Raw genomic sequence first — 16542 nt, forward strand, 5'->3', positions numbered from 1 at the left:
TCACGCTACAGTACACGCATCAATAGGGACTGGAGGTCGGCTGTAATGGCTGACCTCCTAATTTTAACTACACAGTAGACACTCTGGGGGCCTTGTACACATGCATGTGGGGGGGTTGGGGTTCGGCGCACCCTTCATTGCCTCGTCGGCCGGCGCGGATTCCGGGGACTGCGTTCTGGTGGCCTGCCAGGCTTTTATAAAAAATTTTTTTTTTTTTTTATGTGTATGTATATGTGTGTATATATGTGTATATATGTGTATGTATATATATATATATATATATATATGTGTGTATGTATGTATGTGTATGTGTATGTATGTATATATATATATATATATGTATATATATATATTTATTTATTTTTTTTTTTTAAAAATAATTTTTATTATTTACTTACTTTATTTAATTTAATTATTTGTATTTGCTATTTTTAATTTAATTTGTATTTCATTTTATTATTATTTTTTTTATTTTTTTTTAATTATTGTTATTTTTGTTTAATCTTATTATTTATTTGTGTGTGGCGTCGCGCGGGTCTCGCTTCCTGTTGGGTGGGGTCCGTGCCCGTGTGGTCCGACCTTGCGCTGTGGGGTCTCTGTTGGCGACTTGATGTGGTGGCGGCGCGGCGCCCGTGTCTGGTCTGGATACTGTGTCTCGGTTGTTTGGGCGGTGGTGTGTTTGTGCGGGTTTGGGTTGGGGTGGTGGGGTCTTTTGGTGGGGGGGGGGTGTTGGTGTCTCTTGTTTGCGTGTTGGCGTTTGGGCTTGCTGGCGGGCTGGCGCTGGCTGGTATCTGTGATCCTGTTGGCGTGTGGTTGCCGGTCGCGTTTTTTTTTTGATCGCTTTCATTTGATTGGGTGGTGCTGGCTGTCTGGGGGTGTTGTGGCTGCTGTTTCTGCTGCCGTTTGTTTGTGGTGTGGGCGCCCGTGGCTGCTGGGTCTGGTGCAGAGGGGTGGCTGATGTTGTGACTGGTGGCAGCGCGTGCGCGTGGTGGTTGTCGGGGCTGACAAACTGTGTATATGTATGTGTGTGTGTGTGTGTATGTATGTATGTATGTATGTATGTATGTATGTATGTATGTATGTATGTATGTATGTATGTATGTATGTATGTATGTATGTATGTATATATATGTGTATGTGTATGCATGTGTATGTGTACATGTGTATGTTTATGTGTATGTATATATATATGTATGTATATTTCTGGGGGTACGTTCTGGGCCTGCCTGTCGGGTGGGGGTCGGCGCCTCAGGCTACTGCATCCGGACTGCGTGTCTGGAGCTCCTGGGTCCCGCCGTCCATCCCTTCCGGGTGCCCGTCTTGGTTGGGGCCTGCTGGGTCTGGTCCCTGCGTCTACTGTGGTGGCTTGGTGCTGCAGGGTATTCCGAGGTGCTGCGAGTCGGCCAGTTGTTGGGGTAGCGACCTTGTGTGTCAGCATGTCTGTGATCTTCTTTTAATTCTTTTTTTATTTATTTTTTTATAAATAGATTTAATTATTTATTTATTTTTTTCCTTTTTTTAAAATATATTTTATTAATATTATTATTATAATTATTATTATGTATTTATTTATTTTATTTATTTATTCCCCTACCTCAGGGGGGGAACTCGGCGGGGCGGTTGCTGGTTGTTCCATCTCCATCGTTGGGGTCCCTGCGGGTGGGGCGGGTGGTTCCTGTGGCCCCGTGCTGGGTGGTCCTGTGGCGGCCGGCTTGGGTGGGGTGGCCGTGGGCTGGCCTCGCCGCGCTCTCCGGGGGTGGGGGGTGGCTCGTGGGGGCCCTGTTGCCGGTGGGGCGGGGGCGGTCTTCCCGTCCGGTTGCGGGGGGTCTCCGGGCCCCTCGGGCGGGGCGTCCCGCCTTTCTGTCCGTGTGGGGTGTGGTCTCTCGCTGGCTTAGGGTCTGGCTGCCCCCTGTTTTTCTCGTGCCTTGTCCTCTGCCGGGTGCGTCTGTCTGCGGCCTGCTGCTGGCCCTTGTGGGCGGCACGGTGGGCCAGGCTCTGGGGTTCCTGTCGCTGTCCGGCTTGGCTGCGTGGGGTCGGTGGCCCCTGGTTCCCTGGGCACCACACCTACTGTTTGTGGGATGGGTTCTCGGGGAGGCTGGGGCCGTACTCTGGCTCCCGCACACACTGGGAGTCAAATGTATTGTACATGCAAATTCACATATACTCACACACATACATACAGACATACATAGGTACCTACGCTCCCACATACATATACAAATAAATACAGTACATATTTACACACTCAAAGTTCGTACATCCACACGCACATTCATTATACAAACATACTGTATACACATACTGTACATATACATTCACTGTAAAAACATACATATACACATACTGTACATATACACTCACTGTACAAACACACACATACACATACTACACATACATTCACTGTACAAACACACACATACATATACTGTACATATACATTCACTGTACAAACACACATATACACATACTGTACATATACATTCACTGTTCAAACACACATACTGTATACACATACTGTACATATACATTCGCTGTACACACATATACACATACTGTACATATACATTCACTGTACAAGCACATATACACATACTGTACATATACAAGTACATATGCACACATACACTCATGCACATAATCACGTTTCATCAAACATATATTAACGTTGTTGCCCTAGGGTAAACTGGGTATAACACATGGCACACTGACAAAGCTTAACCTATTGTTACTATAACAATCTACAAGGTTAATGTAGGTTGCTTCTCTTTCTTCCCCTCCATTTTTCTGCATTCTTTCGTATCTCAAGTTATCATTACGTATATGTATTGTTGCATTTGAACAACTGTATTGTTGATAATAAAGGTAAAGTACTGGTATTGTTTATTATCAATAGCACTATTTCTATTGGTATTCATATTGCTCCATTTTTAGTGTAATAATGCTCATTGTCATTTCTGTATTTTTTTTTAAATTTTCGCTAACTGCTTATTTGCTATTACTTTTCCCATCATATTTGTACATGTCGTATTTGCTGATGTTGCTCTGTTGTTGTTGTTGTTGTTGTGTTTGCTGTTGTTGTTTTTGTCTCTCTGTCTAATCCCCCTCTTGTCCCCACAATTCCCCCCTCTGTCTTCCTTTTTCTCTCTTTCTATCCCCTCCTGCTCCGGCCCGGCTGCACCAAATGATAATATAAATACATTTAATAAAGTCAAAATACAAGTAAGGCAACAAGAAAAGTATCCTACACTTCTCTTTTGTAAAGTAAATCTGAACAGCCAATATGGGCATCTACATCTGCTATATGATTTGCCCGAGAAGCTGGGCAGGACATTATAAAAATAAAAAATAAATAAAAAAATAAAAAATAAGCTCCATATTTATAACATCAAGTCACAAAGGTCCGGTCTCTCGACTGACGACTAGGGGTGTGGGAAAAAATCGATTCGAATCGCGATTCTCATGTTGTGCGATTCAGAATCGATTCTCTTTTTTTTTTTTAAAGATTAATTTTTTTTAATTTAAAAAATAAAAATAATAAAAATTTTTTTTTTTTTTTTTTAATTAATCAATCCAACAAAACAATACACAGCAATACCATACCAATGCAATCCAATTCCAAAACCAAACCTGACCCAGCAACACTCAGAACTGCAATAAACAGAGCAATTGAGAGGAGACACAAACACGACACAGAACAAACCAAAAGTAGTGAAACAAAAATGAATATTATCAACAACAGTATCAATATTAGTTACAAATTCAACATAGCAGTGATTAAAAATCCCTCATCGACATTATCATTAGACATTTATAAAAAATTTAAAAAAAGAACAATAGTGTCACAGTGGCTTACACTTGCATTGCATCTCATAAGCTTGACAACACACTGTGTCCAATATGTTCACAAAGATAAAATAAGTCATTTTTGGTTCATTTAATACTTAAAACAAATTTACATTATTGCAATCAGTTGATAAAACATTGTCCTTTACAATTATAAAAGCTTTTTACCAAAATCTACTACTCTGCTTGCATGTCAGCAGACTGGGGTAGATCCTGCTGAAATCCTATGTATTGAATGAATAGAGAATCGTTTTGAATCGGGAAAAAAAATCGTTTTTGAATCGAGAATCGTGTTGAATTGAAAAAAATATCGATTTTGAATCGAATCGTGACCCCAAGAATCGATATTGCATCGAATCGTGGGACACACAAAGATTCACAGCCCTACTGACGACCTTCATCTGCTCCAGCCTTTCACCCTCTCTTTGCGCTCGCTCAGCTTCTATAAGCAGTAGTTCGTCCGCCATATATTCAGGTTAAAAAATACAATGTTATGAATCCTCATTTGTGCAAACACAGCCATCTATTACCAGGTTTGCCATGCTTAGCAAACACAAGCTTTTGTTGCCGGAAGTAGGGAGTATGTTGATATGTGCACTGAAATCAATGCGTCCAGGAAATGAGTTCCGGTAATGCTTAAAATTACCAAAATATGGTATACATACTGTACATATTGTTGTGCACTTGTCTATTAAGACTATATGTACAACGTTGATGGAGGCTTTTGAATATGTTTTGGAGGGCTTAAGGTAACACAGGGGACTTTTCTTAGCCGCATCTTACAAGCGTTTTTCATCTTTAGAATGAAAAAAATAAATACATCGGTGCTTCGATAGGTTACATTCTAGGGCTGCAACTAACAACTAATTGGATAATGGATTAATCTGTCGATTATTACTTCGATTAATCGATTAATAATCAGATAAAAGAGACAAACTACATTTCTATCCTTTCCAGTATTTTATTGAAAAAAAACATCATACTGGCACCATATTTATTTTTATTATTGTTTCTAAGCTGCTTGTAAATGTTGCAGTTTATAAATAAAGGTTTATTTAAAAATAAAAAAAATAAAAAAATAAATATAAAAAAAAGTAGCCTCTGCGCTTGCGCATAGATCCAACGAATCAATGACTAAATTAATCGCCAACTATTTTTATAATCAATGTTAATCGATTACTTGTTGCAGCCCTACTACATTCTAAAACAAAGCGCAGTTCCCCTTTAAGTACAAGAAAAATTCCAGCTATATGGTTAATAAGCTATCTGTCACGAGTCTGAAAGCAGCTTTAGATGCAGGATGCAGCTAGGGCTGGGCGATATATCGAATATACTCGATATATCGCAGGTTTGTCTCTGTGCGATATAGAAAATGACTATATTGTGAGTATTCGAGTATACTGTACGTTCTCACACAGTTGCTTTTAGCTGCGGGCATTACACTGCAGGCGTTTCTCACTCTTTCTTGTCTCTGCTTCTCACAAAGACATAAAACAAGCGCACCTTCTTACATCCGTCACATACTGTTGCGCGTGCAACACCATACGCTCTCGCGGAGCAGAGAGGTAGCAGCATAGGTAACGTTAGCTGTGGCGCTAGCGGACCGGTGCAAGTGGTAATACGAGAGAAAGAAGGTGTGAATCTGGTAATAAATGGAGGAATAAAAATTAATTACCAAGAAAAACAGCACAGGGTCCATCGTCTGGCGGTGGTTTGGCTTCAAGCGGGAAGATGTTAAACAGACAACCGTAATATGTCAAGTGTGCGGCAAAAGCGTTGCTACAAAAAGTAGCAGCACTGCTAATTTGTAGCATGACTTGAAAAGTCACCCGCTAGAGCAGGGGTGGGCAATTAATTTTTACCGGGGGCCGCATGAGCAACCCGAGCACTGCTGGAGGGCCACATCGACAATATTTCAATTAAATTTTGCTCAATATTATTTTTGATATATACCGTAAGATAAAGAATAATAATAATTAATAATAATAGTAATACTTCAACATAGTGTATGTAACAGCATTCCATGACTAATATAAATAAATTAACATTAATAATAAATGACAGTAAAATAAGCACACGTATGACTGAGGAGTCATAGTGTAACTTTGTGTGATGTTTGAGTTGTCCGACTTTTTGTGTGGCCATAAACGCACCAGTGGTTTAGTGCTATGCGTGTTGGTGACAGATGACAAGTTGGTTTTGGCCTGGTTTGTACGGCAGAAAATGACTAGTTTTTCGAGATAGAAGTGTTTTACTTATGTTTTTGGTGTTGTTATGGCCGAATATAAACAGTTTTGCTCAATAAAGTGATCGATATAATTCCTGGCCTCGAAGCATCTCGATAGACGTTACAATAATTGAACGGTGTTCAATTGAACGGTGTTCAATTGAACGGTGTTGACGAACACTGTTAGGGCCGCTTGTTGTCACTGTCACTCAAAGTTGCATTGCAAAATTACATAGAATAAATATGTTTATTTTGTTTAGAATTCAGATGGGATTTGATTTGGTGCGCGGCATATATTTGCTGCGCGCAGCAGACGCTTGAGCAGTGCGCAATTGCGCAGGCACGCACCTTAGAGGGAACGTTGCATGGCAGTCCATGTCTTGTTGGAAACACGCCATTCTTCATCAACTTTTCTCTTTTTAGCGTCTCGGGTGTAAACCGTGCATCACTTGTCGCTGCATGTGCACCTTCACTCGCAGGTTACACACTTGACACACGCCCATAAATAATAATTTTCAAAATAAAAGCAGCACAGTTGTATTGCGCGCACGACATAGATGTTTTTTCAACTTTATTTTGTAATTAATGATTGCAGCGGTTCACATTCACTCACAATCACGCACACGCATACGTCCACACGGAAGTAATACAAATAACGATTTTCAAAACAAAAGCAGCACCGTTGTATTGCACACTCGACATAGATACTTTTTAAAATGTATTTTGTAATTTATAATTGGCCTCATGCGGGCCGGACAGGGACGCACAAAGGGCCGGATGCGGCCCGCGGGCCGCAGAATGCCCAGGTCTGCGCTAGAGGATAAAGAGTGCTTGAAACTCTGCATGTCAACATCTCCAACAAAATGCACTGACCCAAATGAGCCTGGCGTCTTCCATTTCCAGATCAACACTGTATGAAAAAAATAGTCAACAACAGAAGGAGATAACATCCACAGTAACCTACCACATAGCGAAGGACATACACTATTTGATTTCCTATTATGCAGCTCATTTTTATTTAACAGTTATTGAAATATCTTGTGTGACATCATGCACAAAAGTGCACTTTATTTGTTTTAAACTATTGTAATGGCGTTCTGTACAAAAAGTGCACTTTAATTTAGTGTTGTTTTGATATGTCATCTTGAGGACATCATGCACAAAAGTGCACTAATAGCTTGTTTTAAAATGTCTCTGACAATCTTGCAATTTCTGTTTTGAAATTACATGAATGTTTGTGCCACTGCTTAATAACTGTTTAATATTGACTTAGTTGTGATTTCCCTCTCCGCATGATAGTTTAAAATTAGCATATATTAATGCAGTATGAACAAATAAATAAATAAATGATAAATGGGTTATACTTGTATAGCGCTTTTCTACCTTCAAAGTACTCAAAGCGCTTTGACAGTATTTCCACATTCACCCATTCACACACACATTCACACACTGATGGCGGGAGCTGCCATGCAAGGCGCTAACCAGCACCCATTAGGAGCAAGGGTGAAGTGTCTTGCCCAAGGACACAACGGACATGACTAGGATGGTAGAGAAGGTGGGGATTGAACCCCAGTAACCAGCAACCCTCCGATTGCTGGCACTACCACACTACCAACTTCGCCACACCACCCTAAGAATATTTTAATGTAGACACATAGAATTATCATACTGCTGTGATTGTATGCATCAAGTGTTAATTCAAGGCTAAGGCAAAATATCGAGATATATATTGTGTATCGTGACATGGCCTAAAAATATTGAGATATTAATAAAAGGCCATATCGCCTAGCCCTAGATGCAGCAGATGGGAGGCAGACGGTGAGTGAAAAATCATATTATCTAATAAGCAAAAAAATGCACTAACGAGGGAGTGGGAGAACACTCAACTAGGAGTGGAGGAAAACAAAAGAAGGCGAGTGCATGTGGAAGTGCACAAGGCACAGAACTTCTTTTGAGCCAGGCAACAAGAATTAGGCAAAGCAGAGCAATTGCAGAGCAATGATCGGACTGAAATAGGAGACTGATTGGCAACCAGGTAGAGGTGTGTCCCGGTTGCCAATCAAGAACAGATGTGAGAGCCAGCCCTCAGTGGCCAGACAGGGGTCGCGAAGCTAAAAATTAAGAGTACTGACAGGAACTTAAACGGGGAAAAAAACAATGCAAGTCCAAAACAGTCACTAGAGTGTGAAATTGTAAAATTTTACTATTTAATTTCTATTAAAAAGGCATTTGTTTTTTTAGTTGTGTTAGTAAATCTATAACTAGAAATGAAAAAAATGTGAATATAACTCGCCAGCATGTTCGTCCAAAAATTCAGACTAAAAATAAGATGGCTGCCAAAAACAACACTGACTCTAGCTCACTCATGACCCTGATGAAAATAAGTGCTGTAGAAAATTGACGGATGGTTGTTTTCAACAACAGGGTGCAGTAAAAGTGAACGCAACACAGAATAATTTATTCTAAGATTTTCCATTACAAATTGGTCAATCAATGTAAAGAGGATATTGAAGAAATCGACTCACAAAAGTGACTAACATATGTAAAAACGATCGTAGTGAGTCATAACACAGTACCTGGAGCCAGCAGCAACTTTGGAGCCACTAGCGTTGAAGGTGACGTGTGTGGCATTGGTAGTGAAGCGGGTAAGGATGCCGTCTGGGTCACCATCAGGAAACGTGTGTATCTGCACCGTGTTGTTGGAACTTGCAGTCACAAGTTTGCCGTTCTAAATTAAACCAACGCATGTCAGTTGACTTATTTGTTTCATGAACTACAAAAACAATTCCTATGAAACCTGAATCTACCCGAAAGGTTCAGATGACTGACCTTGAGTGCCAGAGAATAAGCTTTTTCGCCGACTGTGATGAACCTTGGGTCATCATCATCCAGACTCTCCCAAATCCGAACATCGCCATCATTTCCACAGGTCACAATCAGCCTGAAGAGAAACAGAATAGCAAATAGTTTTTACCATAAATTATATGTAAAGCGCTTTACATTGACGTTTAATCAATGTAAAGCGCAATATAAAAATGCATTCAAATCAGGGGTCTCAAACTCACTCCTTGAAGCCATTTGTGGGCCGCAGGCCCATATTTTGTGGCCCTCAACTAACTTCATAGTTTAGTATAATTGCGGCCCACACACCCTGGGCGGCTATTAGTTAAATATTATGGCAATCTTGAATCCCACTATAAAAACACTAACAGTGAAGACACATGAATGACAGCACAACAAACACACAAAGAGCAACTTGCTGTAAGGTAAAAGTAGTTAAAAAAAAATGTAGTCGTCATAAAACGCGATTCTGAATTTAATCTTTTGTGCAGCCCAGCCTCACCCAGACTCTACATCCAGGGGCCAGCAAATAAATTGAGTTTGAAATACCCTGATTTAAATAATAAAATAAAATCCATCCATCCATCCATTTTCTACCGCTTGTCCCTTTTTGGGGTCGCGGGGGTTCCTGGAGCCTATCTCAGCTGCATTCGGGCAGAAGGCGGGGTACACCCTGGACAAGTCGCCACCTCATCACAGAGCCGACACAGATAAACAGACAACATTCACACTCACATTCACACACTGGGGCCAATTTAGTGTTGCCAATAAAATAAAATAATAAAATCAATGTTATTTTATAATAAAATTTAAAAAAACCTGGCCTACAATTTAGGATACCAGTGAAAGTCCCGTTCAACTTATAAAAAGGTAAAAACTGGAAAACAAATAATAATAATAATACCTGGGATTTATATAGCGCTTTTCTAAATACCCAAAGTCGCTTTACACGTGTGTGTGTGTGTGTGTGTGTGTGTGGGGGGGGGGGGAGATTAAAACAACTTTATTAGGAAAAGAAACTAAGAAAAGAAAAAAGAAAAATAATAAAGAAACACCAAGGGCAGGGTCAGTTTGGAAAGGCTAATGTGAAGAGGTGAGTTTTTAGGGTGGTTTTGAAGGTAGGGAGGGAGGGGGCATCTCTGATGTGCCTGGGGAGAGCGTTCCAGAGAAAGGGGGCAGCCACGGAGAAGGCCCTGTCGCCCCAGGTTCGGCGCCTGGTCTTGGGGACCTCCAGGAGGCCCGCATCACTAGACCTGAGGGAACGGGACGGGACGTGTGGCTGGAGGAGGTCAGAGAGGTAGGGTGGAGCCAGGTTATGGAGTGCCTTGTAGGTGGTGAGGAGTATTTTATGTTTACTTTATGTTTATTTTATTAAATGTTTACTTGTAATGTTATTCGACTAAACATTGAATGTGTCTGCGTTAAAATAAGGTTAGAGGCGATTGTAGTGCTAGAGCAAGGGGTCAAAACTGGAGAACGGGGGCCAATTACAAGCTAGTGCTATTTTTTTAATTGACCCTTAGCATTATGCAAAAATTCAACACAATAATTAATAATGAGATATATTAGATATTACACTAATTTGCTTTGTCACTTGATAAATGTTTTGTTATATAAATATATTGACCTACATTGGATTGCTTTTAGCATCTTTCATGTGTAAAAGCTTGTGCATGGTTTGTTTGTAAATGTAAGTCTTGTACATTTGTAACCTACTCAGTGGTCTAGTGGTTAGAGTGTCCGCCCTGAGATCAGTAAGTTGTGAGTTCAAACCTTGGCCGAGTCGTACCAGAGACTATACAAATGGGACCCATTACCTCCCTGCTTGGCACTCAGCATCAAGGGTTGGAATTGGGGGTTAAATCACAAAAATGACTCCAGGGCGTGGCCACCGCTGCTGCTCACTGCTCCCCTCACCTCCCAGGGTGTGAACAAGGGGATGGGTCAAATGCATAGGACAAATTTCACCACACCTAGTGTGTGTGTGTGACAATCATTGGTACTTTAACCAATAAAGTACCAATGATTTGGTACCTTAACCAATAAAGTAACAATGATTTAACTTTAATCATTGGTACTTTATTTGTGTATAATGGAAGTCAAATATATGTACAGTATATTATATGTGTGTTACATATAAATATATACTAATAGTATATTGTAGTCTTAAGAAGTGCAGATTCCAAACCGCATATTTATAAAAGTTTCAGTAATACATGCATAGGTGATAGTTTATTTAGTTGTTTTACTATTCGTAATAACATTATTTGAGCTGCAGGGTTTATAAGGTCTTTAAATGTTTTTAAAGACATGAGTGGGATACCGAGAAAAAAGTTGGTGGAATGACAGGGCATTTTATTTGCGTCTCTGTTAAACACTTGACCCTAAATATTGGTTGCTCTCTAATACTGTAAAATATTACGTCCTAAGTCTTTGAAGGCGGATATCCATCAGGTCTAGCGCCCCTGGCTGAATTCTGTTCTTCTGTACACTTGCAGCATTTCACTTAGGCAGTTGTTTTGGGGGATTGTGTGTGTTTTGGGTATTTGCAACATTGTTTGTATTTTTTTTTCAATCTTGCAGCATTTATGTAAATTTAGAATTAATTCTTACTTTGCAGCAATTTATGGTTTTGGAATATTTCTATTTGTGTACCCCTAATCCTAAAAAAAGGATTGAAAATGGAAAAATATGAGGGAAAAATATTTTTTTTGTTTTAGTATGTTTCTTGTTTGAGGACAAACATGACACAAACCTTCCCAATTGTTAGAAAGCCCACTGTTTAATATGTGTGTGTATGCTTCACCTAAGTATTTGGTGATCATCGTTTTGTCCTACTAATTTTGTCGGTTCTTAAACTAACCATAGTGTGGGCTGTGACGCAACAGTTTAATTACATGTAAAGTCTTCCACACCTTAGTCTCATTTTGTCCACCAAAAGTTTTATGCTGTGCGTGAATGCACAAAGGTGCGCTTTGTTGATGTTATTGACTTGTTGGAGTGTTAATAAGCCATACTTGGTCAGTGCATGACTGCAAGCCCATCAATGCTAACATGCTATTTAGGCTAGCTGTATGTGCATATTGCATCATTATGCCTCATTTGTAGGTTTTTTGAGCTCATTTAATTTCCTTTACTTTCATCCCCTTTGTATATAATTTAGTTTTGCATGTCTCATGACTATGTATGTAATATTGGCTGCATTTCTGATAGTTGTTTGTGTGCCATGTTGTTCCAGACCACAGCAAACATTACTTAGCTTGCCAAAGATTGTAATAAATCTATTAGAAGACAGCCTGCTGTTTCCTTTAACTTGGACACACACATCTATACATTTGGCCATTAAAAGCCAGGAATTTCCAGGAGTTATCTCACCTTCCGAGTAGCCTCTGATTTACTAATGGTTCCTAATGTTGTAAAAATGTGTAGAAAAATATTACATTTGAACTTTTCTGTCAACAAAGATTTGCTTCAGCCTGCGACACATTCATTTTGATAGTATGCTAATATTACTAATATAGACACTTACATTATGTGTCACCTTGTCAGACCCACTCGACATCCATTGCTTTTGGTCTCCCCTAGAGGGGGTGGGGGGGTTACCCACATATGCGGTCCTCTCCAAGGTTTCTCATAGTCATTCACATTGACGTCCCACTGGGGTGAGTTTTCATTGCCCGTATGTGGGCTCTGTACCGAGGATGTCTTTGTGGCTTGTACAGCCCTTTGAGACACTAGTGATTCAGGGCTATATAAATAAACATTGATTGATTGATGATTGACCTTCATTATAAGACATATACACAGCTTTTCATTTTTTGCGGCTCCAGACAGATTTATTTTTTGTATTTCTGGTCCAATATGGCTCTTTCATTGTTTTGGGTTGCCGACCCCTGGTGTAACAGTAAGTAAATATTTGCCATGTCAAAAATGTAATTGCACATTGATAGCCCTAAAATATAAGCAAAGGAGTATTGTCATTGAGTTTATCAAAAATAAACGTATTAACTAAACAAAGTTAAGTTGTTAAAAATGTGATAATGTTGACATACTTTCCAGTGTCATCGAAGCAGACTTCCGTGTGTCCTTCTGAGTGTCCGTAGCGCATAGGCTTCCTTTCACACGGCATGTTGACAAACTGGATAACTGGCAGATTTTAAGGAAGCAAAAACAATCGTTAGCTATTTGATCGGTTCGTGATTTGGAAACAAAACAACTTAGCTCCACTGTTATCGCCTCAGACGTAAGCAGCAGTAGCCGAGAGGGTTGGCTAGCAATAACACAACACAAAAGCTAGCTAGCATACATCAAACTACGCACATGTAAAAAGATTGACCCTGTTAAAGACGTTACACTTGTGCCGATTGTACTCATCTGGTTAATATGTTATGTTTTAAGATATGATGGGCGACTTACAACTCTCCCTTCCGGATGGTTGTAGAAAGTGAAGAGTCGTCTACTGAATCTCCCGCGCAGCGTTGATAACAAGTCCCGCCAGCAACGTCATGGCGTCACTACCGCACCGCCCACTTTGGGTGATACGACGTTAAAAATAGACATGTGCGATATTGCACGGGGATATTACTGCCGATACCGATCCTTTTTTTTTTAAAAGTTAACTTAAAATTAGGAATGATTATGCGGTTTTAAGGTCAATTATAATCAACATATTTCTATGAACTAACTTGTTTTTCAACAATTCAACAATATAAGACACAGCTAGACAAAAACATATCAACAAAACAATTCAATAATTCATTTTGGGACATGTATAATAAGTCAAAAGTGCAAAACAAAAGCAAAAATTACTATTTTCTGCCAAATCATCTTTAAATGAGTTAGTAAAATATATATAAAAATACCGTATGTATAAGTATAATAATATCAACAATGTAAAAATACCTAAAACTTAACAAAAACATATGTGTGTGAAATTTAAAAAATAAAAACACGGAGAACTGCATTGTTATTATTTATTGTTTATTGTTAATTGAGGATTATCGGATCCCCATTAGCTGACGCACAAATGCCAGGCTAGTCTTCCTGGGGCACTTTTCAAAAGTTCAAAGTAAAATAATAATACACAAATCCATCCATCCATCCAATTACAAATAAAAGAAAGGAAAAGGGAAAAGAAAAAGAACATTCTCAAAATAGAATGTTCTTAAATAAAATAACAGTACACAGATACAGTTACAGAACATATGCAGATCTAGTTACAATAAAAGAAAGGAAAAGAAAAAGAAAATTCGCAAAATAATTGAAAAAAAATAACAGTACACAGATCCAGTTACAGAACATTTGCAAATCCAGTTACAATAAAAGAAAGGAAAAAGGGAAAGAGAAAAAAAGAAAAAGAGAAAAAATAAGTTCTCAAACTGATAACATGAAAGTCTAAAAATTGACTTTACATGTTTTTTAAATGCTTTTTTACTGGGAATAGTCCTAATATTTAAATGAAGCGTATTCCATAATGAAATGCCTCTGTATACAACAGTGCTTTTCATTGAATTAGTTCTTGGTCGTGGTAAAGCAAGTAGACCTTGAGTTGAAGCTCTGGTTCTGTAGTGGTGAACATCAGCATTATAACCAATCTGCTTAAAAAGAGCTGTAGGGTACTTGTTATGAATAATGTTTCAAATAAATAACAATAAACTGCTGGATGATCTATAAATAACCTTCAGCCATCCAAGACAAGAATGCATACGGTCCACACTCGATTTATAAGAACAATCAAGCGTAAGTCTACCTGCCCTATTTTGAGCTGTTTGTAATTTTGTAAGCTCAACTTTGGGTGCAGAAGCCCAAATAACTGAACATTAAAATGTAAATTAAATTAAATTAAAAATCTTGAAAACCCATTTAATGACACTAGTATGGATCCAATACTGATACTACCCTTTGAACACCAGCTAAAAGATCCACTTAATTAATGAGATAACTAGAAGAAAAATTAATTAATCCATTTTAGGGGAACATGGCTGAATGTTGTCATTTGGACACATATTGATTTTAATAAACTGACAAAGCAGTCAGCAGAAAACAATGACTTGTTACAGATGTAAATGAATTTAATTGAATTTAATTGTCTTTATTGTAATTGTACCAGTACAATGAAATTTGCAGTACAAATCATATCATTAAAAGCAATACAGCATTATAGAAAATTGTTTTGACATTTTTCTTTCAACCAAATAAGCACATACAGAAGGATGAATGTCGCAGGTCAAACACATTTGATTGACATTTGAAGTTGCAATTAATATGCAGCACAATGTATGCACTTATTGACTCCTTTCTCCATGTCTGGAAAACCACTTTGAGCGTCTCGAGGGACAATTTGGAATCTTTAACAGGAAGTAGTTTGTACTCACTTTGCATACAGCTGGGTGTCTGAAAGGTACCCGTGAAATCTAACAGTGTAAAATAGGACCCATGCACAAAGAATCAGAGGCCATAGGCATCAATCACACATATTATATCTACTGTAGTATTTATCTAATACATCGAGCATATCATATTATTATTACCTATCTCGTGTTATGTTTGCAATGTAGTATATTTATGGTTACATGTGTTATGTTATATTTGCACTATATAGTAAGTACCTTAAGTCACTCAACATCATTATTCTATTATTATTCTATTATGCCAAATTTGCACTGATTGTAGACTTTTTATATTTTTCTGATTGATTATATATCAGACCCTCCTTTGCCAGTTAACGTAAATTTAAGGATTCGAGGAAATTTTGTCATACTAGCACACATGAAACACATGAGATGGCCCAAAATGTAGTATCCAAGGTCCCAGATTTAGCCCAATGAGTACCATAAGAACGATAGTGGTGTGTACATAATCATTTAAATAGAATAGGGTATTAAAAAGTAGGTTGATAGTATATAAAAAAAGTAGGTTGTAAATGTTATTTAAAAAATAAGCCTCAAAACGTTACAATCTTTTGCTGCAACTTTGTGAAAAAGCTGCCGCCAAATCAGACATTTTAGGTCGCAACAATCACAAAAAAAGCCTGAGAAATCCTGGAGGGACTGACATACAGATCTCATCCACTCCCGGGGCCTTGCCACCAAGGAGCTTTTTAACTACCTCAGCAACCTCAGCCCCAGAAATAGGAGAGCCCACCACAGATTCCCCAGGCACCTCTTCCTCATAGGAAGACGTGTTGGTGGAATGAGGAGGTCTTCGAAGTATTCCCTCCACCGATCCACAACATCCGCAGTCGAGGTCAGAAGAACACCATCCTCACCATACACGGTGTTGACAGTGCCCTGTTTTCCTTTCCTGAGGCGGCGGATGGTGGTCCAGAATCGCTTCGAAGCCGTCCGGAAGTCATTTTCCATGGCTTCCCCGAACTCCTCCCAGGTCCGTATTTTTGCCTCCGCGACCGCTGAAGCCGCACATCGCTTGGCCTGTCGGTCACTCGGTCATGGTCCACTCGGACTCATGTCCAGCACCTCCCTCGTGACATGTTCAAAGTTCTTCCGGAGGTGGGAATTGAAACTCTCTGACAGGAGACTGCTAGAAGTTCCCAGCAGACCCTCACAATGCGTTTGGGCCTGCCAGGTCTGTCCGGCATCCTCCCCCACCATCGCAGCCAAGTCACCACCAGG

At 39.3% G+C, this 16542-nt stretch overlaps 1 protein-coding gene across 2 annotated transcripts in view; it reads right to left on the bottom strand.

Annotated features, from left to right (window-relative positions):
• The window catches only part of wdhd1 (WD repeat and HMG-box DNA binding protein 1), a 99312-nt gene extending 85882 nt beyond the window's left edge, over positions 1-13430 (bottom strand). For both annotated transcript variants that reach the window (XM_062030508.1, XM_062030509.1), the window contains exons 1-4: positions 13328-13430; positions 12964-13057; positions 8900-9011; positions 8647-8798 (exon numbers count right to left, since the gene is read on the bottom strand). In XM_062030508.1, coding sequence (XP_061886492.1) covers positions 8647-8798; positions 8900-9011; positions 12964-13040 — 341 coding nt within the window. In that variant the 5' untranslated portion in view covers positions 13041-13057; positions 13328-13430. The remainder of the gene's footprint in view (positions 1-8646; positions 8799-8899; positions 9012-12963; positions 13058-13327) is intronic.
• Positions 13431-16542: the final 3112 nt, after the last annotated feature.

The sequence above is a fragment of the Entelurus aequoreus genome, linkage group LG02 (genome assembly GCF_033978785.1).
Source record: "Entelurus aequoreus isolate RoL-2023_Sb linkage group LG02, RoL_Eaeq_v1.1, whole genome shotgun sequence".
NCBI lineage: Eukaryota > Metazoa > Chordata > Actinopteri > Syngnathiformes > Syngnathidae > Entelurus > Entelurus aequoreus.